We start from the raw sequence: 27,181 nt of genomic DNA on the forward strand, positions 1-27,181 counted from the left end.
TCTGTTGTGCAAACACACATGCACAATTTATTTTTTCCTGGGTCAGTAGAGCCGTCCTGGCTGTCCCATCCGCAGGACCCCAGGATCTTCCACTCTTCCTCCACTGAGGGAAATACACCTTTGGAAGCTGACTCCTGTGTGTCCAGGATGCGTCCTGGGGTTCCGTCGGTGCGGGGGTGGGCACTGCTTTATGCTGTAGAGTTGGAAAGGGAAAGCAGACAGTTTACTGCCAGGAGAAAGCTATGGAGCCCAAGGGCTCCTTCAGATGAAGCACGATCCATGCTTGCTCTGCTCATCTCAGACATGCCTGCAGAGACAACTGTGCACTGGTCCCGGACAGAGAACTCGGACAGGGTCCTGGAGAAGGGGGTCTGAGAGGAGGGCCCACCTGGTGCTCCACTGGACACAACTCAGGCTTAGGCAGGATGGCTGGGTCACATCATCAGCCCCAATTTATTCCCCAGTGTCACCGTCTGAGACTTGGAGCTCTCTGAGGTCATAAAATGTCTCCTGGAATTTCTGGCTTCCCAGCACCGAGCCCAGGGCTCAGAGGATGTCTCTGGATGGAGTGAACCAAGTGAGTGGGCTGAGGGGAACCACAGGAAACAGAGGGTGGTGGGAGGAGAGAAGGAGCTGAACCCGCAAAACGACTTTCTGGACATTACTTCACACCAGATGCATTGATAAATTTGGAGCCAGTGATCAGTAAATGTTTTCTAAAAGCTGGGTTGCCTTTGCATTATACTGTCCAGGCACCACATCCAATGCCTTCCATCATGCATTCCCTGGGAAGGACACCCACGTGAGAACACGTGGACATCAACCAACCCCCAGAGCATCCTTCGTCTGCTCCCCAGAGCTGCTGCTGTCATGACTGCAGTAAATGGATCCAATTCACAAGAAAAGAAAAAGGCCACAGGGAGGGAGAGAGAGCTGGGGCCCATGGGCTTATCAGCACTGGAGAACACACCTCCTACCTGCTTCCCACATCCAGTAGGAACCTGAGCCTGTGTAATCCTCCTTTCTTAGGAGCGCTCAAGCCTGGCCCATTGCGGAGCACAGGCTCCGGACGCGCAGGCTCAGCGGCCATGGCTCACGGGCCCAGCCGCTCTGCGGCATGTGGGATCTTCCCGGACCGGGGCACGAACCCGTGTCCCCTGCATTGGCAGGCGGACTCTCAACCACTGCACCACCAGGGAAGCCCCACTTACACTATGTAAGGATAAAAATTCACATGGAATCTGGCCAGGGCAAATGCTCTCAAGCGAGGATGGTGAGGAGAGGGCACGGGAGGGAAAGAGGCCAAGTCTCCAAATTTCCAAAGCAGCAGGACCTGCTCCATCCGCCTCACTGCCAGGGCCCTCGGCCTTGAGGCGTCGCTATTAATAGAGCAGGGATGCTCCACCCTGTGCCCAGATGTGATGTGTTCTGGAGTCACTGCTTCACCGCGATGTGAAACCCCAAGTGTCCCACCCAGCGTGAATCAGCAGGGGACTGGGGTGCTGTCCCATTCGTAGCAAACAGACAAGCTGTCAGTGAACAAATCCGTCTGATTCTCGCCTGCACAGTGCTGGTGGCCAGCCAGTAATGCACCAGTGAGGCTACACCAGGTCTGAGAGTACTGACATCTGCCAGACTGATTGGTAAACAGCCACTGCCCAGGAGCTGCCCGATCCAGCAGCCAAGGGGGTTAAGGCCTGGTCCAGCAGGGGCCCCAGGGACCCTGCTCTCAGCTCACGGCCAGCCATGTCTCAAGAAATTCCTGTTGTTAATGATTTTTGACACTACCCCATTCATAAACAGATAGAAGACGGCTGGAAGGAAGGAGATGCAGGAAGAGGCGAACAGTAAAAGCTTCTAGGGAGGGCAGGGAAGGGATCCGGCAGGGGAGTGGGGAGTGAAGGGGAATGGTCACGTTTTATGTTTCTCCAAAAGGTCACATTTAAATATTTTACCATGAAATGGTATTCATGATTTTTTTCTTCAAAGAGGAGTGTTTGCACCAGGCCTGCACAGGACACAGCCACGTATGTGCTCTATGCCCTCCCTCACCTCCTTGGTGCCAGGGTGCGGGGCTCCCTGCCTGCTGTGCCTCTGGCCCCTTCTTTGCCTCAGGAGTTTGGGACAGTCCTCTTGGGTCCTTCCTCTTTCAAGTCCTTCTAGAAGCCCACCTCCCATAGATAGAGAACTGCCTCCCAACTGAGTGCCCACAGCACCTTGTCCATGGAGGGAAGCTCTCCGCTGGGACACTGCACGCCGACAGTCTAGTGACTGAGGATCTGTCCACCTGATTAGAGCTTGAGGCCAGGGGCTTCTCCACCTCTTCATCCCGTGGCAGTGCCCAGCTCAGGGCCTGGCACCCAGTGGGTGCTGGATTTAGGATCACAGTATCATCGTTCATCTCCGTACATCCCCCAGCACCCAGCAGCAAACCTGGACGCACTGGCCATGTGGGAAGCATGCTGAGTAAAGATGTGGGGGACGCAGGCATGAATAAATGAATGGACAGGAACCTCTGGGTCTCGGTTTTATAGACCAGCGAGGACCTGGAGGGAGCATGCGTGTGGCCTGGGGAGAGGGGGAAAGGGACTGCCCCGGACGGCTGGCTCACTCGTGTCTATTACTCGCAGGCCAAAGTGGGACAGCATCAGGACCATGTTCAGGTTCTCAAACTCCTTCTCCAGGATGACCCCGTAGGTCTTCAGGCCGGCCAGCTCCACCTCCAGCCTCTGCCGCCGGTTCTAAAAGAACAGCAAAGGGTTCGGGCAGCTAGCTCCAAGACTTTCCAAGGGAATGAATGAAAGAATGAATGAATGAACAAACGAACAAGTGACTAAATAAGTATATAAATATGTATATAAGTAAATGAACAAATAAATAGTTAAAAGTAAATAAGTAAATAGGCCCCAAGTAGATAAATAATCAAATAAATAAACAATTAAACAAAGAGGGTCTTGCAGCTGCTCTCAGAATCCATGAACATAGTCAATCTCCCTTCCCCACACCTCCAGTAAGTAAAAGAGCTACCCCACTGACACAGCCTCCACTTGTCAAAAATCCTATTACTTCGTGCTGGACCCTTTATATCACTCAGTATCTCACCCTCCTGCTGAGGATGCGTCCCCGCCTGGGAAGCGAGGTTCCGGGGTGTCAGTGGCCTGCCCCAGCCCCATGACCACGGACGGGAGCCCAGACCCACAGCTGGGCCTGATTTCTGAGCCAGCCCTTCTCATGCTGCCATCTACAGGGCCCTGGGGGCCAGGATGACATGGGGCAGCCCCAGGGCAAGGGCTGTGTGTGCAGTGGGTGGGCTCCCACCCTGGAGAAGGCTTGACTGTGTGTCCCGCCCTCGGCCCCTCCCAGCATCCCTGGCAGGCAGGCGTGGTGGTCCTCCTCTAAGATGTGGGCTGGGAGTTCAGTGAGATGCCTTGCTAAGGAGGTCCGGGACAGTAAGGGACACCCCTCCCCACCCCGGCACACACTCTCCCTGCCGCCCAGGCTGCTAAGCGAGGAGCCCTGGCAGGGCTGATTTCCAGGGACCTATGTCAGGGGGGTCATTGCACGATGGCTTCAGATAACTGGGGTATTTCCTTTTTTTTTTTTAAAACATTCACTGTTCTTCAAAATTCTGTAACAAAACTACACTCAAAGGAAACAGGAATTGCAGTGGAACTTTGTGGTGCACAGAAGTGTGGGATGAAGGATCTGCTGGAGGCACTGGAGGGGACAGCCCCAGAGGGCGATGCCATGACGCCCACTGGTACCCTGCCAGGTGGATCAGTTCATGTAATCGCTCACAAGCACCCCATGGGGCGGACCTACTGTTCCCCCCAGTGGTGCATGGAGAGACTGATAACCGGGGAGGTGAAGAAATGAAGCGGGGAGCCCGAGGCACACAGCTGGGGGAAGAGCCTGGATTCCAACCCCGAGAGCCTGTGCTCGGGACCACAGCAGATGCCACGTCCTTTCTGGACCTCTTTAAGGCTTGTGCTTTTTAAGTAAGCACCAGACTCCTAGGAATCCCTCCCCAGGGAGCTCAAGGATGAGTGTAAACACTGACAAGAGTGTTCACAGTGTTATTATAATATAATGATTGGATGTAGCCAAAATGTCCGCCAACTGGGAAACGGGAATCCATTATGGTTCATCCACATAATGACATATTTTGCAGTCATGAGAGGCAATTCTTACAAGGACATCGGAGGAGATGTGAAAAGGCTTACTTACTATGGAATGAAATGGCAACCGTAGGAATCAAACTGTGTGGGTTTTATTCCAATTTTTCCTTTGTCTCTGTCTCTCTTCCTACCTACCTACCTATCTCTACCTATTTAGATAAATACAGAGATACATAAATATATAGATAATATACAAATATATCTATGTAAACAGATTTAGATATTTGTGGAAAACAAGACTAGAAGATGCTACACAAATGTTAATGATGCTTCTCTAATGATTGGATTTCATTTTTCTGAAAAATTTCAAAATGTCTTCTGAAATTTCAAAATTTTCTTCCAGGAATATAACTTAATTTTGTATTCAGAATAAAATAACACATTTAAAAATTGAGACTTTTTGCACGGTTTCACCACATCTTCTCTTTGCTTTCATCAAAACAGGTACCACCCATCAATGCATAAATGTGCACACACTTGCCAACTGAAATTATTCCCAACGCACACCAGGCAACCCTCCTTGTGGTATGTGGTCCAGACCTCCTCTCATGGAACAGGATGCGAGCAAGGACGCTCGTCACACCCTAAGCTGTGGTCACGGAAGCTGGTGCAAACCGGGGCCCCCAACGGGGGGAGTGGGCCAGGGACGTGCAGTGGGTAGAGAAGTAACAGGCCAGATGCCACGGGGCAGCGTGGATGAACACGGAGCCTTGAGTGAAGCAAGCACGCAGCACAGGAAGGCTCACAGCACAATTTCTCTACGTCGGAAACACAAACACTCTGTATTTTACAAGAATGTATAACAAGTATGCTCTAGCAGGAATGGTGGGGAGGCGAGTGGCACCTTGGTTTGTGATGCGTTATTTCAATCGGGCCACATGGTCTTCTTCCCCTGCCTCCCGACCCCACCAGGTAGGGCCCTGAGCTGAGCAATGGGGCTACAGAGATGGGACTGGGCACTTCCCTCCCGAGAGCCTCACCTGAAACTCCAGCAGCTGCCTCTGCAGGGCCTCCTGCTCTACTTGAGCTCTTTCTAAAGTCTTCCTCAGCTCTCTGAGCTCAAATTCTTTGACTGGGAGGAAAGGGGAGAGAAGGCTGCCTTTATCTGTTCTTTCCATCAAAAACCTCCCCTTCTCTTTGAACCGCACCTCACACAGGCAACAGCTGGGACCCTGACATGTACAGGGCATCCTCAAAACCCTTTTTAATATTGCCTATTTCATTCTCTGATAATATAAAGGACACCTATCCATTGAGGGAAATAAGAAAGGAATAAAGAAAGGAATAAAGAAAAACAGCACCTTCCTCTTGCCTGCCAGAGGTAACCACTGTTAACATTTGCACAGATTCACATATGCATAATTTTATAAATATAGTTGAGATCGTAGGGAAGTTATGAAGAACATGGGTCTTGGAACCCATCCCATCTCAGCTCACTATCTATACAACCACGGGCAAGTTACTTAACCTCTCCGTGCTGCACTTTTCTCATCTTTAAAAGGAGGGGATACTATAACCGACCTCACAATTAAAAGGTAATTTGTATAAACTTCTTAGACCTGTGCCTGGCTTACCGGAAGCCCTTGGTTATTTCCCATCTGATTATTATCTTTACTTATTGTTATTCTCGTAGTTGCAACCTTTCCTTTTTTTTTTTTTTTTGTTTTTTTGTTCCACTTAATATTATAACCTATTATGTAGGTTGCTCTTACTAGGATTATAAAACCCTCGGCCACCAAAGTTACTAGGGAGTTGTAGAACTTGACTACTCACTTTTCAGAAGTTTAAAGATGAACTCTTGCAAGAAACGTAAGTCAAGTGAAGCAAAACTCGTCTCTGGAATCAGGCCTCTGAGTGGAAGTGGATCAGGGCACTCAGCTTCCTCCTCTGAGTCCCCTTTGTTCAAATTCTGACCTACCTCTCCCTCCAGAGGCTCCAGATGCTTCAAGCACTCAGCAGAATCTTTTTCAAATTCCCCTAAAAAGTGAAGAAATCCCGTGTCAAAGGTCAGCCCCTTGAGCATAAGATGAGTGGCTCCTCTGGGTCTGGCCCTCTGTCCAGATATGGGCAAGCCCGTCCCTTCTGAACCCCAGTCCCTGCGCCAGGTCCCCAGATGTACAAGAAGAATGTACTGGGACCAGTGCCAGATGGAGGGCAGCAAGGGAGGCTTCCTGGAAGAGGGGGTCCTTGACTGAGATGGGTATCTTTTTTCCAAACCACTTCATTGAGATCTACAATTTACCCATTAAAAGTATATAATTAAATGGTTTTTAGTATATTCAGATATGTGCAGTCACCACCACAATCATTTTTAGAACATATTCATCACCTCCCCAAGAAAACCCTGGTTCCATTTAGCCATCACCCCCCATCCCCCACCCTCCCTCAGCCTCAGGCAACCACTAACCTGCTTTCTGTCTCTACAGATTTCCCTATTCTGGACATTTCATATACAGGAAATCGTACAATCGGTGGTCCTTTGTGACTGAGCTTTTAACTTACCATGTTTGTTTTCAAGGTTCATGTACATTATAGTACATATCAGTGCCTCACTCCTCTTCAGGCTGAATAATATTCCACTGCACGAATGGACCGTATTTTATCTATTTATCAGTTGATGGATGTTTGGGTTGTTTCCACTTTGGGGCTACTATGAATAATGTTGTCATGTACATTCATAATATTGTGTGAACATATATATTTTGTTCTCTTGGGTACATACCTAGGAGTGGAATTGCTGGGTCATATGGTAACTTTAAATTTTTGAGGAACTGCCAGACTGTTCAAAAGTGGCTGCCACATTTGATATTCCCACCAGCAGTGCATCAGGATGTGATTCCTCCATATCCTCCCCAGCACTTGCTATTATTCACCTTTTTGATAGGGTTTTGAAGGATGAATAAGAGTGAGACCCAGTACACAGAGGTGGGAAGGCCATTCCTGTAGAAGGGCAGCTTGATGAAAAGCAATTACAGAGCAGGGAGCTACAGGGAACCATTAGCAGTTTGAGATTCCTGGAAAGTAAGTGGGGAGGTAGGGAGTTGCTTATCCGCTACAGCCCCCAAGCTCATAATAATTACACAGTGGACACCCAGAGTGTGCCAGGCATCACAGGATTAACTCGTTTCCTTACGACAGCCCTGTGAGGTCAGTATTATTATCATTATTCCCGATTTTGCCCTTGAAAAAATGAAGGCAGTGGGCAGAGAGTTCAGCCAAGGTGATAAAGGCAGTAAGTGGCAGAGCAGGGATTCAAACTCAGGTCCTTAATGGTGACAGGGTGCTGCCCACCTAAGATGTCACCAAGGCGGGGATGACTTGTCGCCACAGAAAGGAGACATCAAGTATTAAACTACCAGAGCCTCCTAGGGAGGCAGAGGGCACCCTAGTGGCTGCCCAGGACCATTCCTGCTCACGGGGATGGGTTCTGTTGCGGTGATGAAAATGTTGTAAACTTAATTGCAGTGGTGGCTGCACATGTCTGTGAATATACTGAAAACTACTCTCCGTGGGTGAGTTTTATGGTGTGCGAATTAGATCCCAATAACACTGTAAAAACAAAGAGCTCTGGGACCTTGCCCCACACCTGCTTCCCACCCTGGTTTTGCTGAGAGGGAGTGGAGAGCTGGGGAGGGGACCGCTCAGGTTCTTCTGGGGCGGTGACAGCAGAAGCAGGCGACTCCTGGGCTCACTCTCGTCTCAAGGGGTTGGCGGGATCCCAGGCAACGAGAGCCACATGAGATCCTGCTCCGAAAGGATGTGGCTAATGCCCCCTCCCATCAGGACCGAGACTCAGAGACCCAGAGACTCAGATACTGCAGCGGCTCAAAGCCCTGCTTTCCAACAATATCACAGCAATTAAGGCAGACATGGAAACGCTCTTGAGAGCCTGACTGTTAACATAAAACTGGTAGGCGGTTTCGGGAGAAAACGAAGCAAGGTGTGCCCATGTCTGTTTCCCTTTAAATAACTGCAAAGGCCCTCAGAGAGTTACATGGAATCAGAGCCACACTTATCTACAGCCTCATGGTCCCCTAGTACATGATTTTATAGATTTTGAAATGAGCCATAATCCTCTCCAGCGGGTAATTTACACAGTATAACTCTAGGCATATGGAGTGCACACATTATACTCAATTTCAGGTAATGAGATTCATTTTTACTTTCGTTGCCATTATTCACCTTCAACAAGACATTACTGAAGACACTTTACTTCCTTACAAACCCCAGACAAAGGTAAGCCTCCTGTACACTTGTGCATTCCCTCATCAAATGTTTATTGCAACTCTACTACGGGCAAGAGATATGTCCTAAACCACATGGCTCCTTCCTTCCAGGAGAGCAGACGTGTGTGTGTATGTGTGTGTGTGTGTGTGTGTGTGCGCGTGCACGCGCATGCACGCACAGTCATGACTGTGTGTGAGCGTGTCTTGTGTCTCTGCATGTATGTGCACATACACATGTTGCAGGGTGATGGTGACAGTAGCAGGGGATGATAACTACTAAGCAAAGGGTACATGTCACACCCTCAGGAGCCCCCCACCCCATGTCTGAAACCAGAAAAGACTTCCTGGAGGAGGTGACATCTCAGCTGAACCAGGCCTGCACACGGCTCTGATATCCATCTTCAGAAGAGCCCTGTGAGGCGGGCGATTTCAACCTTACTTTACAGATGAGGTGGTGGAAGCACAGAGAGGTTAAGTAACTGGCCCCAGCCCACTCAGCAAGCACGGTGCTGAGAAGGGGCTGCACTGACCAGAGGCTGGTTACCTGTGAGGTTCTGCAGGTGCTGCTTCCCCAGCAGGTGCTCCCGCTTGTTATGCAGGGAACTGAAGAACTGCCTGCAGGTCCGACAGTACAGGTCATCGTTCTCATCCCCCTGCGGACGGAGACGGTTTCTGGTGAGCAGGGAGGAGGCGGGATCCCGCCTTCTCTGAACATAAAATTAGCTTAAAACGGCAGATGGGCTTCAGCGGGGCCAGGCTGGGTCTTGCTAGTCCTTTTTTCACCTGTGAGATCGCTTGCCGGGTTGAGGCTTTTCTGAGCACAGCTGAGAATTTCAACTCATCCCAAGGCCTCTGTCACCGAGTGAGAGAGAAAGTGTTAGGAATGTGGCAAAGGGGGTACGACAGGGAGGTTTTGAGAATTGGTGGTGTTGTCTGAGTCCACAACCAATTCTGAGTTTTTCACATTTTCAAAGAGTTTGCTTTGAAAACATGAACAAAATGAACTCTGTGACTAAATGACAAAGATGTGTCCTTTCATCAAAATACATATGTACTAACCTGTAGGTGCTCATATATCCATGGACTATTCTGGAAGATGCACTAGAAACTGGTCAGAGTGGATGCCTTGGGATGCAGGGATGGGGCGGGGGAGTGAGGGACTGGGGCTCTGGGCACAGAACCCCTCTCCCATTGTAAACCTTTGTGCACTGTTTGCATTTTTTTTTTTTTTTTTACCATGCACGTATGTTATTATTATTTTTTGTGTGTGTGGTACGCGGGCCTCTCACTGCTGTGGCCTCTCTCCTCGCGGAGCACAGGCTCCAGACGTGCAGGCTCAGCGGCCATGGCTCACCGGCCCAGCCGCTCCGCGGCACGTGGGATCCTCCCGGACTGGGGCACGAACCCGCGTCCCCTGCATCGGCAGGCAGACTCCCAACCACTGCGCCACCAGGGAAGTCCACGTATGTTATTTTTAAAAGAAAAACAGTTAATTTAAAAAAACATAGAGCTGTATGTATTTGCTTACATTTAGTTCAGAGACGTAAAAACTCCCCAAGCTCTGACAAGAGATGGTTCCTGTCACAGACTTGAAGTGTCCCCTGCTGCCCCGAGAGCTGGCGGGGAACTGACCATGCTCAGGACACTTTGCCACTCACTCTGCTTCTCAGGGATCCTCTCCCGCGTCAGAGGGGCACTCCTTCAGCCCAGAGATGTGCCCCCAACTGGAAGAGTGTCTGTAGGGTTTCTTCCGCACCCTCTGTGAGGCTTGCCTCTGCCTCTCACTAAATGAGCGGCAAGACCGGCTAAGAGAGGCCGGGAGCGAGGGGGCCCCAGGGAGCTCCACAGCGGGAAGATGAGGGCTGGCAGAGGGAGGGGGACTCGTCAGGAGGGAGCTTCATGGAGGAGAGAGAGGCCACTGCCGAGAAAGGGCCCCAAATGCTCATCGAGGCCAAGACATCAGAGCAAACATCCAAGCTGCACGTACACCTCAACAAAAAATTCCATCCTCTCACTTTTGCTTATAGAAATACGTCATTATTGTACGGGGCTTCCCTGGTGGCGCAGTGGTTGAGAGTCCGCCTGCCGATGCAGGGGACACGGGTTCGTGCCCCGGTCCGGGAAGATCCCACATGCCGCGGAGCGGCTGGGCCCGTGAGCCATGGCCGCTGAGCCTGCGCGTCCGGAGCCTGTGCTCCGCAACGGGAGAGGCCACAGCAGTGAGAGGTCCGCGTACCGCAAAAAAAAAAAAAAGAAAAAAAAAATATGTCATTAATCGCACATAGCCCAGGGTGGTGGGGCTGAGCCTTTTAGGTTTGGTGACCTTTTGAACAATTATGGGAGGGACCCAAAACTCATTCAGGTAATCCCTAGTACAGATCCTTTCACAACGTGAAGCCAAGACTAGGAACCACTGTCAAGAGAAAATGAATCACAAGGCACCCAAGAAAAAGTGTCCAAGAAAAACAATAGCCAGGAACCATTTATCCTATTTCTCCATTAAAGTGCGAGGTCTTCATCTATGAGAATCAGTGCATGTTTCCCAGCAAATTCAACTAGAGCAGCTGCACTTTCATTGGGTACCAGGCACTGAGCCTCTTGGCTCAGAGGCCCTTGGCCTCTTGGCTTCGTGCCCCTGCATTACCAGGCATTAACAGGGCAGCCCCATAAAGAGTGTGACACACAGTCCCACCTACGCTGGTGGACAGAGATATGAGACATGAAACAATAACAGTGACTAATATATTCAAGCCAGGCATGGACACTGCATGATTGACGGCTCTTACATCGTTCACAGTCATGTTCTGAGCTATATTTTGTTATGAGGAAGGCCAGCCTCAGACTTAAAGGTGTTTGACTAAGGTCACAGAATGGGTGAGGAAGAAAGGCAAGGATCTAAAAAAGCATGGTGCCTGCTGGCATCCCTCCATGGTGGGTGGGGGACATGGTGAGTAGGGAGATGGATGCCAGGTCATGGAAGGCAATGGGGAGCCAGCGCAGGCTCCAGGGAGAGGATGGCTGGGTTGGTGGGAGAGTAGCTGGCTGCGCAGAGCAGACCCCTTCAGGGGGAGGGGCCGCCGGCGGGAACTCCACTCATGTGGCTCCTTTCATAGCGGCTCCAGCCTGGGCCACAGAGGGCTGACCTTTCATGTGGACAATGGACTCAGGAAGTCCTTTGCCCTCTGTCTCAAATCATTTTCTAATGATAAAAGGTGGTGTACTTCAAACAATGTTTAAAGCTATTACAAATGCGTGTTGAAAGTAACAGAAGAGGTGGGGTGTAAAGTGAAAAGTAAAAGGTACCCAGCTCCCACTTCTACTCACTACTACAAGAGCTTCTTGTGTAGCCTTCCAGAACGTTTCAATGTAAACACATCTGCCCCTTAAGAGTCACTTTCAATTGTTCTTCATTTGTTAAATATATACATTTCATCATCAATTAACTTCAAAGGGGAAACACCTACAAATTACACCTTAGCTCAGACCACCTGACAAGCCTGGTCCCCACTGCCCTGTCTTCATCCCCATCCGCATACTGTCTGCTCCAGGCGTCCTGAACTGCTCAGAGCCACACACACACACTGGGCTGCTTCCCATCCCCGGGCCTTTGCAATTCTTGTTTCCCCAGTCTAGAGCTCCCTCTGTGCTTCATTTCCACCTGGCCAGCATTTCCTCTAGGAATTTCCCATCTCTTCTTCACGAGCATCATCTCAGAATCACCTGCCTTGAGACTGACTCGCCCAGAGTCAGGGGCCGCTCTCACCGTGCACGTGTCTCCATCACAACAGATCCTGGTGTGAAGTGTTGCACGCTTGCCAATTTCCCCTGAACAGGAGCCGTGAGGCTGTGCTTCACCCACCTCTGCATCCTCAGCCTGGTCTCCCACCTCCCACTGAGCTGGGCTCAGTACATACTTGTCCAAGGAACACACAAAGAGAGGCCTCCATAAGGGACTGACGTGTGAGCCACACTCCAGCAATGCATGAAATCCTGTGCCCCGATGCTGTGGTTTCCTGGGGCTGCCATAACCAACTACCACGAACTGGATGGCTTAAAACAACAGAGGTTTATTCTCTCATAGTTCCGGAGGCGAGAAGTCTGAAATCAGCCTTACTAGACCAAAATTAAGGTGTGGGCAGGGCTTAGGTCCCTCTGGAGGTTCTGGGGAGAATCTGTTCTTGCCTCTTCCAGCCTCTTCTGGTGGCTGATGGCTTCCTTAGCTTGTGGCCGCATCACTCCAATCTCTGCCAGTGGTCACACGGCTTCCTCCTCTTTTGTGTCAAGTGTCCCTCTCCCCCCCTCTTGTAGGGACACTTGTGACTGCATAATTCCCCTCCCTCAAGATCTTAACTTAGATCACAACTTCAAAGACCGACCGGTTTTTTGCCATATAAGGTAGCATTCACAGGCCCCCAAGGATTAGGACCCAGATATCCTTTGGGAGGGACCATTTCTCAGCCGCCCACACCCAATGAGGGTGATTATTTTAAAACCACATCCCCCTGCCCCCCCAGCGAATACTTACGTCAATTGCTGAGAAGTCAAGGCCCTCGCTCTCAAACTCACATCCTAGTGTACCTGTTCCTGATGGAGAAAAAAACAGCATCATTTTACAAAGCATCTGTCTCAGAAAAGGTCTCAGCCTTATTGCAGAAGCATCAACTCAAGGGTCAGAAGCGCCTTCTGAGGCTGAAAAGATTTATCCTAAGAGGTCTCCATGCTTCCTGCCGGAGGATCAGTGCTTGACTTCAGATGCTCAATTTCAGTAGAGGTCTGAAAATCCCTTATTATAAACCAAGAGGAAAAACCGGATACCTCTGACCTCAGTTTATAAACACCTGGCCAGGTATGGAATGAAGATGAGAGAGAAACAAGGAAAAACATAAACAATTCTTTTTTTATTAGCATGGCAGAATCTAGTGGTATTTTTTTATTATTATAATTATTATATTTTTATATAGTAAACTTTTAAATTTTACTGTGTTTTAAATAAGACAGAAATACATCTTATTTAAAAACCAAGCTCTCTTGGGGCGGCCTTTCTTTGTAACACGCCAGCTTGTCATGTGATGACAATCTACAAATAATCACAAAAAATAAGAAGGCAGCAGAACTCCAGCATGGCTGAAGGATTAAGCATGATGCGGTGTTCTCCGCGAAGTCTGACATAGCATTCTTTTTCTTTTTTTTTGCGGTACGCGGGCCTCTCACTGTTGTGGCCTCTCCCGCTGCGGAGGACAGGCTCCGGATGCGCAGGCTCAGCGGCCATGGCTCATGGGCCCAGCCGCTCCGCGGCATGTGGGATCCTCCCGGACCGGGGCACGAACCCGTGTCCCCTGCATCGGCAGGCGGACTCTCAACCACTGTGCCACCAGGGAAGCCCCCCTGCTTGCTTCTGTAATTAAGTTTTATTGGCATGCAGCCTCACCCATTCATTAACATATTGTCTATGGCTGCTTTCCTGCTACAACCACAGAGTTGAGTGGTTGCGACATAGACTACAGGGTCCACAGAGAGTACAGTATTATCTAGTCCTTTACAGAAGTTTGCAGATACTCTCTCTGGATGAAGCTGTGGCGGAGGGGGAGGCTCATGCCCCAGTGCAGAGGGTATGAAGCACGAATTCTCACTGAACTCGCTGTGTGCCAGGCACTGAGCACCAAGCGCCTATGGTTTAACTCGTTTGATCCGCACCAGGCCCTGTGCAGGAGATCCTATTACAGCCCGACTTCCTATATGAGGAAACGGAGGCACTAAATGCTTTAGTGATTTGTGCAAGGTGGCAGAGCCAGGATTTGGACCCAGGCATTTGGACCGCTGAGCTCACACCTGACCACTGTGGAGGCGGCGCTCAGCCAGGCCCAGGTGGGAGTGAGAAGCGGCAAAGTGGAGAGCTGATGGGCTCTGCCGGGATGCCGGTCAGCCCCCAGCATGGGGAGGGCAGGAAGAACCCTCAGGATGGACAGTGACGGACCCCGCACCACCGGTGAGGACACCCCACGCTGCCCTGAGGCCATGTGACCCTTGGAGGGGAATGTGCCACAGCTGGGGTGGCAGCCCTGAGTCTGAATGTAAACTGGGCCTCTGGTGGGCACTGCAGTTGATACAGCTTCCAGTGAGGATGGTAAAGACGGTGAACGAGAAGCGACCTCCATGGTGAAGGCAGGGTCAGCAGACAATAAATGGAGTTCGCATCTCTGCCTTAGGCCTGCACCCCCAGAGGCACACTCTGAGACAAGGATTTTGCTGCAAGCGGGGGTTTTTTTGGACAGTGATCTCAGGAAATGCTGGTAGAGGAGTGGGGAAGTGGGTCGGGAAGGGGAGAAAGCCAGTACGGGGGGCCTTGCTGAGCAGAGGGCACTACAGTCAATAGGGCGCAGTCCCACCAGGAGCCTCGAGGGGGCGCATGGGACACATCTCAGCATGGCGGGTTGCGGGAGTTGGGGTGTTTACCTGACATTCTTGCCATTCCTGTGCGCACTGGTTTAGGGATGCTCAGTGTGTTGATTCCTGATACATCAGGCCTGACTCCAGTTGGGCAATGCCGGGGCCTGCAGTAGGATGCTGTTGGCACGTGGGGACGTGCCACGTAGATGCTATGGGGAAGTGGACCCCCAACGTAATCAGAGTGTGGTCCCTGCACCAGCAGCTTCGGCAGCGCCAGGGGCGTGTTGGAAATGCTGACCCCAGACCTGCTGGGTCAGAACCTGCATTTTAACAAGACTCCCGGTGATCCAGGGTACTTTCGAGTTTGAGAAGCAGTGAGTTCCATAACTGCGGGTTCCTTTCCTCTTTCTAAGGACTAAAATGTAATCACTGGCCCAGCGCTACCTGACCGTTCTCTGACGTTCCTGAGAAGGAGGGAATGAGATGCCTCCTCATTAATCAGGTACAAGATGTGTCTCAACACGGCCAGAAGAGCCGCAAAGGGAGACCGTGATGCCAGCGGCTTTGTTCGGGGCGTGGCTCTTCCCCCTCCCCCAGTTTTGTGGAGGTATAATTGACACGTTTAAAAATGTATACACTTAAAGTGTTCAAAGAGGATCTACTCAGTGAATTCAATACACAATAGCGAAAGGATAGTTTCTTCAATAAATGATGTTGGGAAAACTGGATAACCACATGCAAAAGAATGAAGTTGAACACTTATTTTACACCATACACAAAAATGAACTTGAAATGGATTAAAGACTTAAATGTAAGACCTGAAACTGAAAATACTCCTAGAAGAAAATGTAAGGAAAAAGCTCCTAGACGCCAGTTTTGGCAACAGTGCTTTGGATATGACACCAAAAGCACAGCCACAAAAGCAAAAATAAACAAGTGGGACTACATCAAACTAAAAAGCTTCAGCAGCAGTCAGCAAAATGCAAAGGCAACCTACAAAACGGGAGGAGATACCTGCAAACAGTATATCTGACAAGGGGTTAGTATCCATAATACATAAGGATGTGAATGCTGACCAAGGCTGAGACTAACACAGAGCATTTTTCAAATGTGCCTTCTGCTGTAAAACATCCCATAGCCTCAGGCCTGCGAGGCAGAAGCTGCAGCCCATCCCAGCCAGGCCCCACTCACCGCACAGCGCCTGCACTTTGTGCGCTGCCCGCCTGCGCAGGAAGGCTCGGTAGGCCTTGGAGCTCTGGTAGGCCTGCAGCTCTCGGATGTAGCGCTGCTTGTCTTCAACTGCCTCATACACATACCTCTGGAAGAAGGAGCACAGAGATTCTGAGACTCTCCTAATCCAGGGGAGGGGGGGCGGCTGGAGGTGTCCTCTTGTCCAACTTGCCTCAGTCTTTCTAGGATGGTCCCAAGAAGCTATTGCTCATCTTCTACTTGCACACCTGCTGGGATGAGAACCTCACTACCTAACAGCAAGTTCATTCCTTACTTGAATGATGCAGACCCCAGAACGTTTCCCTTCCAATCAGCTGGAATCTGCCTCCCTGTGGCTTTTACCATTCTGCTAGGTGTGGTCTGATGACTGTAGAGGAGGGTAGCACTCAGCTCCCCTCCCCGCCTTGAGGGACCTTACACTTCTATTCAATTATCACACAAGCAAACATCAGTGCTTAACTCTGTGCAGGGTCCTGGGTGGGGCACTAGTGATAGAGACGAATCAGACCCAGCCCCAAGCTACCCCATCTGCTACTGTTTTCCCTCCATCAGTTAACACCTGTCTCAACCTTCCTCCCCGGGCCAAATCTTACTAATCCTTCATGATCTATCACAGAACATTTACCTCCTCGAGCATCTTTCTCTGATGCCCCCAGGTTGACTCAGGGCACTCCCACACTGGTTTAGGTGCCTCCTGGAGACCCCCTGCCCCTGGCACAGACCTCTGTCCCAGGCACCCCTCACCATGGAATGTATGCGTCCACTTCGGAGGTCCCGACAGCCTAGACAGTGAGTTCCTTGAAGGCAGGGACTTGGATTCATCTCCAGCCACCGAGGCTGGCACCAGCTGGTGTAACCCAGGGACAACTAGTGTGTGTGTGTGTATGTGTGTGTGTGTGGGGGTTATCTAAGGGTAAATTGGGAGCCAGAACCAGAGATGCTTGGTGGAGCCCCGCCTCTCTCCTCCCCGCAAGACCTAGCTCCAGCAGACAGCCAGGGCCCCAGTCTGCTCTTAGCCAGAGTCGGGGGGCCTGCCCAGACTGGGACAGCCAGGGCTCTTGCAGTTGTCTGACTGGCTACTGGATCTACTTCCTGAATGGTTGCAAACCTGAGTAGCAAGGAGAGGAATGTTATTAGTTGATACCACGCCCCCAAAGTAGGATTTCTCTGAAACACGGGGTTGGCCAAGAAGTTCGTTCGTGTTCTTCCGTAAGATGATATGGAAAAACCGAAATGAAGTTTTTGGCCAACCCAATAGTTAATTTGAAGCAAGGGTTTTCTACAGCTAAAAAGTTGCAAGTGCAGGGGTTTAAAGAAGCTCATCTCAGAGTCTTGTGTTTAACCCAAAGAAAGGACACTCCGGAGGCAGCAGGCAGTTCTGGGAAAAGTATGGGCTCTGGGGTCCGACATACTTAGAAGGAGTTTGGGAGGGCTTTCGTAGGAAGTGGTGCTGAAGCAGGCGTGTCTGGATCAGTGTGACTGGCATGTGGGGTGGGGTGGTGGCAGAAGTTGACATTGGACATGAATGCCATGATGAAGGCATGACTGTATCCCCTACGTTAGTGTTTCTTCCCCTGTGACCCCAGAACATACTTCCCTAGGAGGCTAACAGGTGCTCTGTGTATAAGGGCTTCCATGGTGGAATTAGTTTGAGAAAGGCTCACAGGAGAGAGGACAGAGATTCTCACACCCCTAGAGTGCTCTGCTCCGTCTCTCCTTCCACATCTCATTCCAGGAGAGCACGGACCTCCCCTGAAATATTTTTAAGTGAGTAAAATTATATTAAAATGCTCCAAAAAAAATTCCTGCAGGGGGAAAAAAAGATCTGTTTCACTTGATTTACTCCAGAATTTCCTAAACTTATTGGACCATTTAGCCACGTTTCATGGATTCGTCCTTCCTCCTGACACAGTTTGGGAGATGGTGGACGCCAAAGCCACAGAGACCAGTCATTGCTTTGAAGGGGTGGGGCGAGAGGCACCTCCCACCCACCTTCTGGCAAGTTCCCTCTGGCTCCAGTGTGAAGAGACGGACCAGGAGGGAACAGCCCCCTAATCAAGGCTGCAGACCGCTAGGCCCACTCCTCTGCGCATTCCACGCAGAAAAGGACTTACTTGCTTTTTCTCTTGGGGCAGCTGAGCCCACTGAGCGGCCAGCATCTTCGTGATTTCCGTGAAAGGCAGATCTGGGTGCCTGGCCCTCAGGGGGCTCCTCTGCTCATTTAGGAATATCACGTACCTGCACCAGGAACAGAACAAACACAACAGCTCTGAGCTACTGGCTGGAGCGGAGGCCGCGGCGCCTGCTGCAGCTACTTCCACTTTCAGGTTTTCATAAAAATAAACAGTCATGGGTTTGCCCATATTTTTCAATCTAACCAGTGAAATGGAGGTTAATCAAAAAGGGGAAAATATTTGAATGGCTGGCTTATCCAGAGACTGATGGAAGACCTAAGGGGGACCCCCCCCGATGGGAGGGGCATGAAGACTGAGTGGGCAACTCACTCAACCCACCTGAGCCTCAGTTTTCCCCTCTGTGTAATGGAAATACCACCACCTGCTCATGAGGTTGTTGTGCGGCCCAAATGCTCCAGGTACAGGCCACCCTCCTGATCAGGGATTCGGGTCGAGGGAGAGGGAGAGAGGCTGTGGGCATTGGAGTGAGACAAACCCGTCTTTGGAACAAAAGCCATGTCCCCAGGAGTTACAGGAAAACTGAGAAAAGACCTTCACCCTTAGAAATGTGCGGACCCTGAGGATAAAAGAGAAAAGCGCACAAGCTTCCAGAGGAGCAAAGTGACCCTCAGAGCAGTGGGAAGTGACTGGCCTGGGGCCTCTCTTCTGCAGCCTCCGATGGCAGGGGACAAGGGACGGACGGTCTCAGTGCACTTGGTGGGGGAGGGGGCATTTTGAGCCTTGATGAAGGTTAACTAGCTCCCCTGAGGCCGTGGAGCAAGCCTGAAAGGGAAACCAGACCTGCTGGCCTCACAGCCACCCCCTTTCCCGTCTGTGAGCCAAGCCCAGCTCTCCTTTGAGCATCAGAACCTTATTCTAGCTTAAAGAACTAAGCAACCCTCCCTCACTCCCTGGCGTGTGAGGCCCCGTAACGATCAAGGGCCCTGAAAAACAGACAAAGGCTGAGATGGGATAAGAGGCCATCCAGGCCTGGCACACAGCAGAGGCCACAGGGTGAGCCCAAAATGTTACCTTAACATCAGCCAGGTAATCTCCCCATCTTACCCTGTCCTAGGAGCGCGGGGAACAGGAGGGTCCCTCGGGGGTTTCCTTTTCTTGCCTTTAGGCCAGCCCCCTTTCCTTTTCTGAAAGAGTAATACACAGAGGAAAACCTCAGGATTGTCAACAATGATTTACCACATTCGAATCACAGCCTACAATACGGCAACATACTAAAGTGTCCTCGTCACACTTTACCCACGCGGCTTCCGACCTCCCGGCAGCTCTGCAGCGTAGCAATAATCGTGCCCTGAAGATGAAAGAACCGAGGCTTGGAGGACATCATCACTGCCCTGGTGTCCCTAGAAGGTGGGGGAGCTGGGGACATTCCCTCCCATGGTGTCACGACTGCACGCACACATTGGGCACAATCAAGAAGGCAACGTGAGGTTTCTGTAACTCACTTCACAGTGGGTAGGGCCCGGCCTCAGCACTGGGGACAGGGCATAGACATCTGAGCTTACCTGGTGCTCAGCCTGGGCTCCCATCTCAGCTCTGCCACTTACCTGTTATGCGGCCTCAGGTAAATTAGTAACATCCCTGTCCCTCCGTTTCCCCACTTGTAAAATGGGGATCACAAAAGTCTGAACCTTGTGGGTTGCAGTGAGGATTAAATGTGGAAATATTCATGTATTTCTTAGAACGGAGCCAGGCACCTAGTAAGTGCTCACTAAATGCAGGCTGCCACAATCGAATGCAGACCCCTCCTGTGGCAGCCAGCTCTCGGGAGGGAGACCCAAGCTGCCCCTCCCTCTTCTGTTCACTGCGTTTCTTGGGTCATTACAGTGCCTGTGCCCTTGCTGCCACTGAGGCCCTGTGCCATGTTCGGAGGATAGAGGGCTGAGTAAGACGCAAACCTGGCCCTCAAGCAGCCCAGTCTGATGCAGGAGGTCTGATGCATGTAAATAATGGCAACAATTCATTACAGGGATAACAGTTACAGAATGACAGCCTGGACACCCTTCCATTCACGTCTCAGTTTCAAATTTTCCTAAACCAAACACACACACACACACACACACACGCCACTAATGGTGGAGAGTAATCAAAACGTGGCCTTAAAAACCTCTGTTTCAACTGTTTCAGCTTTCCAGTTTTCAAAACTCCCTCCCAGACATGCCCATTTTGGCCTTTCCAGGGCCAGGAGACACGCAGTTGGTCAGTGGCCCAGCAGGCTGGCTGGGTGAGGATCTGGCGCTGCCGCAGCCAGGCCACATGTGCTGGGGACCAAAGGACATAGGAGGTCAGGGCAGCACCTGGCATGGGGACTTGAGGAACAGGAGGGTAGAGCTCGGGCCAGGCAGAGGCAAAGAGCCAGGCTAGTAGCCACGTGTGTTAGAGAGAGACTGCTGCAGAACACCTAGCAAGGTGCTGGGCCTGCTGTACGTGCATGACACAGGATATGCCACTCTCCCTTGTTCACTTCCTTGCTGATCCCTGGAGTCTGAAAGTGAAGGACAAGCCTTTCAGGACCCTGGACAGCTCCCGGGTCTTGCGGTCAGCTCTGATTCCATGCAAGAAAAACTCAAACCGTTTCCACAGTCCGGTTCACTGGGAGCTTTCCAACACACATGTTCCTGAATTTGAGTCTCACGTTCCCCACCAGAAGCAAATATTTCAATCACCCCATGCCACAGGAAGACACTCAGAAAGATGAATGACTTGGCGGCTTCTGTTAGAGCCGTGCCTTCTGAGGGAGACCCCACAGCTGCCTGGAGTCACGTGGGATGTGGATCGGCTCGCCCAGCCGAGCATCACAGCTGCCACCTCCTGTCTGCCTGCTCAGTTCCTCTGCCGCAGCACACAGGGGAAGTTGTTTGTTTGTTTTTAATTGGAGGAACCACGTTCATTTATTGATATTTATTGTACTTCTCTATATTCTAGTTTCATAAGTCAAAACTAAAACTAAAAACGCTTATTATTTTACTGCCATCTTTGGTCCTTTGTTTCAGTTTCTTTATTAAAAGAAAATCCTTCCTGAGTGTTTTCTTCGTTTGCCTGGAAACCATAGTTACGGAGACAAAGGCACTTGGGAAGGCTGCAGGGATACTTTTCTCTGAAGCTTTTTGTTCTCGCTGAATTTCTCACACAAGATTTATACCAAATTGACTCTGCCCTAAATAGAGCCACGTACACAGTGAGCTGATCATTAGCACAAGGTGTTACTCCATGGAGAGCATTTCCCACACACTGGAGTACATTAGTTTCAAAGGAAAAGCAGAAGTAGAACATGATTGAGCAAGGAAAGACTGATTACCAAAAAAGCGTAGTCAGCAGGAGAGCAGGAAATCCGTGGATTGGCAAAATTCAAGGGGAAAAGATCCATTTCAATTGGATTCTTGACCAGCACAGAACTCTCGTGTTCAGACTGTAACAGACGGTGAATTTTGGATATCTGGTTTTATACACAGAATTTTCTTTTACAAAGAATATGTCCATTGGGAGTCAGCAGGGTGTAGCAGAAGGTGTGAGGGGCTTGAGTGACAGATATGGGCTCACTCCCTGGCTCTGACACGCTGTAAGCCTGAGCCCGCATTACCTCTGCAGCTCCCAACTGTGACACAACAAAAGGCAGCCCTGGGGTGGGTTTGTAGAGGGGCAGCACAGTCCCAGCACATAGCAAGGCTCAATGCATGTACGTTCCTTCTCTCTATTGATGAGGTAAAAAAACTCAAGAACATACCAATGAACAGGATTCTACAAGGCAACTAAGCAGATCTCAAGGAGAAAAATATTTCAGTTTATGCAACTAATCACGTCAATCATTTGGGAACCAGATCAAAGCTCAGATGATGATTATAATCATGGTTGGGAAAAGGATCTTGGCCCCAGTGGTTTTACAATCAACTCCCCCAGCAAAGTCCAGGTCTTGGTTTATTTTCCCACTTAGCCACACTGTGCACTCCACTCCACTCCTCACCAGCTGCTTTTCCTGCACAGAGAATGAATGGGGGTCATCTCCCAGGTGAGAACTGCTCACCTCACCCTAGAACCTTCACCAGAAACCCTAAGTTTCCTGGAATAGTTAGTTAGGCCCAGGAGCCAAGCTCTTTGAGATCGAATCCTGCTCTGCCATTTACTGTGTGACCCTGGGCAAGTTCCTTGACTTCTCTGTGCCTCACAGGGTTGAGAGGATTTGAAGAGACAATGCCCAGGAGTGCCAGCCTAGAGCTCGGAGCACAGAACACACTAAACACACGGGTGTTACCACTCATGTCACGATGCCAATGCAGCACATGAGGCCCTCTGTGCCTGCCCTGGACCGCACTTGCCTTTCGCTCCTCTGTGTCCCGCTCCTTCGGGTCCCCCGGTTCAGCCAGCACAATGTGCTGAGTGGGCTGAGACACCAGGTCCCAGCAGCGTGTCTGGATCACGGAGCTCCCAGGTAGTAGGCTGCCTGTCCCACTTGGAGATGGGAGAAGGAATTCTATGGGCGCTAGAACAAGAAAAGGCACATAAGGTCAGAGACATTGAAATCACCACCACCCCTGGAGTCCATCCAACACTCCAGGCACTCTGTGATATGCCATTTGCGTTTTCAAATGCCCACAAGTGACAGCAAATGCCTAAAACCTGAGCTGGTGGTCATTTCTCCGGGGCACAGATGGTAAGGACAGGGGAGGTGTTACACAGAAACAAGTCACTCCCTGTGAGCAGGGCAACCGAGCTGGCCCTCAGGTCCTGCTCTGTTGGACCTGCCTCACGGACCCTCGCCCAGGGGAGCATCATGGTTAGAAGTGTGGGCTCTGGACTCAGACCGTTGGGGTTCAGCCCCCAGGTCCCATGAGTCAGCTTCACGCCAGCAGCAACACACTTCACTTGCCGGGACCGTGGCTTCCTCTTCACAGTGTTAGGGCAAACTTCAGACCAACTTCATGGAGTTGTTGAAATGCCTGTTCACACCCCAGGTATTTACAGGATGCCTGCAATATGCTGGACACGGCAGACAACAGCGCATAGAACAGACAGATATCCAGTCCCCCCCGGAGTTTACATTCTAAGGGTAGGGGATTACACTAAGACTTGTAGGGTCCTCAGAGCAGCACACAGCCCTCAGTAGGTTCTCAGTAATGTCACTGTTATTTTAGTGGCATTTTAAATTGGTGCATTTACAGAAAACTATCCTTTGAGAATGTCAAGAAGGTTATCTGCGGTCAAATTATCCCCTGATCCCCTATGAAGTAGGCAGGATGGTAATTATGATCCCATTTTACAGATTGGAGAGAGGTGGGAATGGGACAATACATAGCTCAGATCTATTAAATGTATGCACGACCTACACACACACACACACACACACACACACACACACACCCACCCCTGTTTGTAGATGGAGAAACTGAGGTGCCTGGAAGCAAAGTGATTCCAGAGAGAAGCCTAGAATCACACAGGTGGGAAAAGTCAGGTGAGATCTTGAACCCAGGTCTCCTGGTTGCCAGCCCAGCGGTCTGTCCTCCTCCTCTAACCTGCACCCCCTATGGTTCCTCGTGCGGAGGGGAAGGTAATAACTTTCAAGTGACCATGCTCAAGAGTGACCCCATCAGTAGCCCATTAAGAACTACTTAACAACCACAATGCAGGCCCCCTGCCAAACAGCTCCAGACGCTGACTTGTCTTAGAGTGAGGAAAGACAGGAAGGAATCCACCGACTTCCCTCTCAGCTTCCTGGGAAGGGGAAGTGCAGCAAATAGTGATGACAAAACCCAGCATTCTGGAACTTTCTTTGGCTTGTATCCACATGGCCAAGCCTGGTCCAGGCCTTGTAATCCATCACTAGGACTGTTCTTGTTTTTTTAAATGGTATTTCTGTTTTGAACCATAACTCGTGGGTATGGCTCAGAAATGGGGGGAGGGTACCCAAGGGTGATGGTAAAGGGTAGACAGTGCCCCTCCCTGGTCCTCCAGCACCAAGTCCCCTCCGTGGAGGCTACCGGCTAGGGGGCTCTTCACATGCCCTTCCAGAGCTAGTCTGTTTATTTACAAACACTCCTGTCCCCCACACAACGGCAAACTAGTTGCACTGCACTAAATTTACTCCTTTCATTTACTATGTCTTTGAGTTCTTTCTGCACCAGCCCATTTACAGCCGCTGCATTTTCTGGTGAACGGGCCACAGAGCAGTTAGCGGCCCCTAGTAACAGATGCAGGATACTCCTGGTTTGCACACATAGCTTGCATGCAGTGGGCTCTCTAGAAATCGGGTTGCTGGGTCAAAGGGCATGTGTGTTTGTAATTCAGATGGACCCTGGCTGGCACATACCCCTCCACAGGCTGGACCCACTTCACGCCCACCAGCAGCGTAGGACCTGGCTTCCTCCTGAGGATCCCTGCCTCTGGGTCCACAGGTGAAAATCTCACCACCTCCCTCTCTGCTTATACCACTCTATGGCTCCCCCTGACTTCGGCATGGAGTCCAGGCCCCCTAGCCTGGTATCTGAAGCTCCAGGAGGCTGGGCCCTAATGACTCATCCAGCTGCACGCTCATCCAACTGATACAACTGACTCCAAAAGGTGGTGATGAAAATGTACAATAAGCAGACCCTTTATGCATATTATCCCGTTTAATCTTCAGCATGACTGATTACCATGGCAATATCCACAGATGGAGAAAGAAGTTCAGAGAGGTCAGTGACCTGCCCAAGTGTCCACAGCGGGGCAGGGCAGATGGGACCCCCCACCTTGGGTTGCCTGCTCTTCCCATCTCCCCAGCCATCTCACCAACAAGCAGAAATCCTCTCCCATCTAGTACAGCCCAACTGCTGATGCCCTGAGCCCACTGAGTGCAGCCCCAAATCTCCCCTGCCTTGCCTTCACCCTTTCCCAAGGATCCAGGAACAGCAGGAAGGAACCCATTTGGAGGACAGTTCTCTGTCGATTCATTCATTCAGTGGACAGACATTAGGACCAGTGCCAGGCCGCAGGCAGCGGCTGCAGAAACAGCAGTGGCTGACAATGCAGGGTGTAGGGAGCTCTAGGTCAATACCAAGTCCTAGTTCCTTGGAGGGCAAAAGCCATGGTGATTGCCTAATGCTGAGACTGTGGAACAGTCTATGACTTGCTCAAGCCCTTCAATCCGGAGACAAGTGGTGCCTGCCCTGGGGCACTGGCCTCCCCACTTACTGGACAGTGCAGTGGTCACCCCTATGCCTCAGCCAAAACGTCTGGCCTCAGAGCCAGCTCTGCCACCTATTAGGCGCATCATCTCTCGTTCCTCAGTCTTCTCAACTGTAAGATGGGACTACTAAGAGGTGGCAAGGTTATTACAGTGCCTGGCTCCCAGAGAGCAGGCTACAGCCAAGAACTGGTAGTATTCTAACGTCGTCAGAGTCTGCGTTGGAACGTGAGAATACAGTCTTCAGAGTTCAACTTTAGGCTCGAATGCCACCTGCCCGCAGGTGACAGAAACACATCAGCCAGGAGCAAATTACGGGATTTTCACTAAATTATCATACAAGGTCGGGAAACGGGATTTTCTGCATAAAGGGAAGGTTCTGGACAGAGACCTGAATCTTTCCAGCGTCAGTTTCAACATTTGCACGGTAGACGCTGAAGCTCTGACACCCACCGACCTGGACTCGAATCCTGGTTACTCCCCTAACTACCCGAGGGGCTCGTTCAAGTCACTGAAAGCCCTCTGTTTCTCACTGTGGAGCACAGTCCCCGCCCCCAGGTCGCCGGGGCGTTACACGGGACAGGTGAGTACGGGTTCTCTGAGCCGAGCGCGCGGCCCGAGCGCCGCACAACGCAACAGCTCTCCTGACCAGAGTCGCCCCCTGACGCGCACGCGTCCGCCCCAAGCAGCGACTGGTGACCGTGGCGGCGGGCCGGATCGCAGGCCGGTTCCGGAGCCAGGGCCGCCCCTGCTTCAGCACTGGCGGCCGCGGACGGCGCCGGACCCGCTCTCGGGCGGGGGGTCTCAGGGACGGGGAAGAGGTCACCAGAGCGGGGACTGGGGCGGCGGGGGAACAGACGGGCACCTGCGCCGAGGGACGCGCGGGGAACGGCCCGGCCCGGCGCAGGCCCCAGTCACGTGCCAGGGCCTGGGCACCGCCCCGGGCATTCACACCCGCGCCGCTGCGCTGGGCTGCACCGGGACGCGCCCACCCCGTCCCGGGGACACCCCCCCCCACTCCCGGGGAGCGGGGCGCGCGCGGCAGAGGGGAGGGGCCGCAAGTCCAGCCACTGACCCGCAGCCTGGCCGCTGTCCCGCTGCATGTCGCCCGCCCTCCGGGGCCACCACCCCGCGCCGGCGGCTCCGGGCTTGGCCCACCCGGTGCGCCAGCCCAGCGCCTGCCGCTCCGCCCCGCGCCCTCGGCTCCGTTTCCGCCCCGCCCCGCACGCCGTGGGCGGGCTCTCTGGAGCCGTCCTTCCCCGCGCTGCTGCCCGTCACAGGGGCGCGGGCTTTGTCCGCCTTGGACTGCGTCTGGCCGCTGAGACGTGGGCGGGCGCGTGGGTCGAGAGTCCCAGCCGCGCGGGGGAGCTCCGGGCTCCAGGCTTTCGGAGTGACCGGGGTCTGGGCGGGGCCAGAGCGGGAGGGGCGGAGGACAGGGCAGCCCCGCCCCGTTGCCGAAACCCCGTTTTGAGGCTGCGGGTCCCTCCACCCGCCCCGTCAGTTACGTAAGTGCCCCTATTTATACGTCTCAATATTTTCAAGGCACACAAGAATGCATAATACATTAGAACTGTGGCGAAATTAGAAAATCCAGAGCAGCCAGCCCCTCTCGCGGAATCCAGCACCTCAAAGCCAACCACCTGTAAACCCATTGGAGGGCCTCCTTTACGTTAAAAAAAATTTCAAAATGCACTTTAAAAGATAATTCTAAACATTTAGAGATAGCCACGAGCTCCACCCGCCTTCCAGTGGCAACACTTCCACGTTCGCATATCTCCTTTCTGTTTGTGGCAGGTGACCCGAAAGCAGTCATGG

General features: G+C 51.6%; 1 protein-coding gene across 2 annotated transcripts; it reads right to left on the reverse strand.

Annotated features, from left to right (window-relative positions):
- LOC137223535 (high mobility group protein 20A-like) lies at positions 1 to 26,681 on the reverse strand. Of its 2 annotated transcripts, XM_067735470.1 has the most exons (12): positions 26,442 to 26,681; positions 22,527 to 22,690; positions 19,261 to 19,340; positions 18,136 to 18,259; positions 15,983 to 16,109; positions 12,930 to 12,988; positions 9,188 to 9,256; positions 8,949 to 9,057; positions 5,952 to 6,155; positions 5,159 to 5,250; positions 2,612 to 2,741; positions 1 to 193 (listed from the first exon to the last, which is right to left on the reverse strand). In XM_067735470.1, exons 1-12 carry the CDS (start codon positions 26,467 to 26,469, stop codon positions 189 to 191), a joined length of 1,191 nt encoding a protein of 396 aa, XP_067591571.1. In that variant the 5' UTR covers positions 26,470 to 26,681; the 3' UTR covers positions 1 to 188. The 2 variants fall into 2 exon arrangements, with proteins under 2 accessions (XP_067591571.1, XP_067591572.1); XM_067735471.1 differs by lacking the exon at positions 9,188 to 9,256 and having other exon boundaries at positions 26,442 to 26,679.
- Between the last annotated feature and the right edge of the window lie 500 nt (positions 26,682 to 27,181).

Source organism: Pseudorca crassidens, chromosome 4 (assembly GCF_039906515.1).
Source record: "Pseudorca crassidens isolate mPseCra1 chromosome 4, mPseCra1.hap1, whole genome shotgun sequence".
NCBI lineage: Eukaryota > Metazoa > Chordata > Mammalia > Artiodactyla > Delphinidae > Pseudorca > Pseudorca crassidens.

What these genes read in the sequence shown, in the direction of transcription:
- LOC137223535 (XM_067735470.1), bottom strand. Translation starts at nt 26,469, where the DNA reads ATGCAGCGGGACAGCGGCCAGGCTGCGG. An exon ending in GGACAGCGGCCAGGCTGCGG is followed by an intron (nt 22,691 to 26,441) that starts GTCAGTGGCTGG and finishes TTCTTGTTCTAG; the next exon opens with CGCCCATAGAATTCCTTCTC. An exon ending in CAAAGTGCAGGCGCTGTGCG is followed by an intron (nt 12,989 to 15,982) that starts GTGAGTGGGGCC and finishes TTTCTCCATCAG; the next exon opens with GAACAGGTACACTAGGATGT.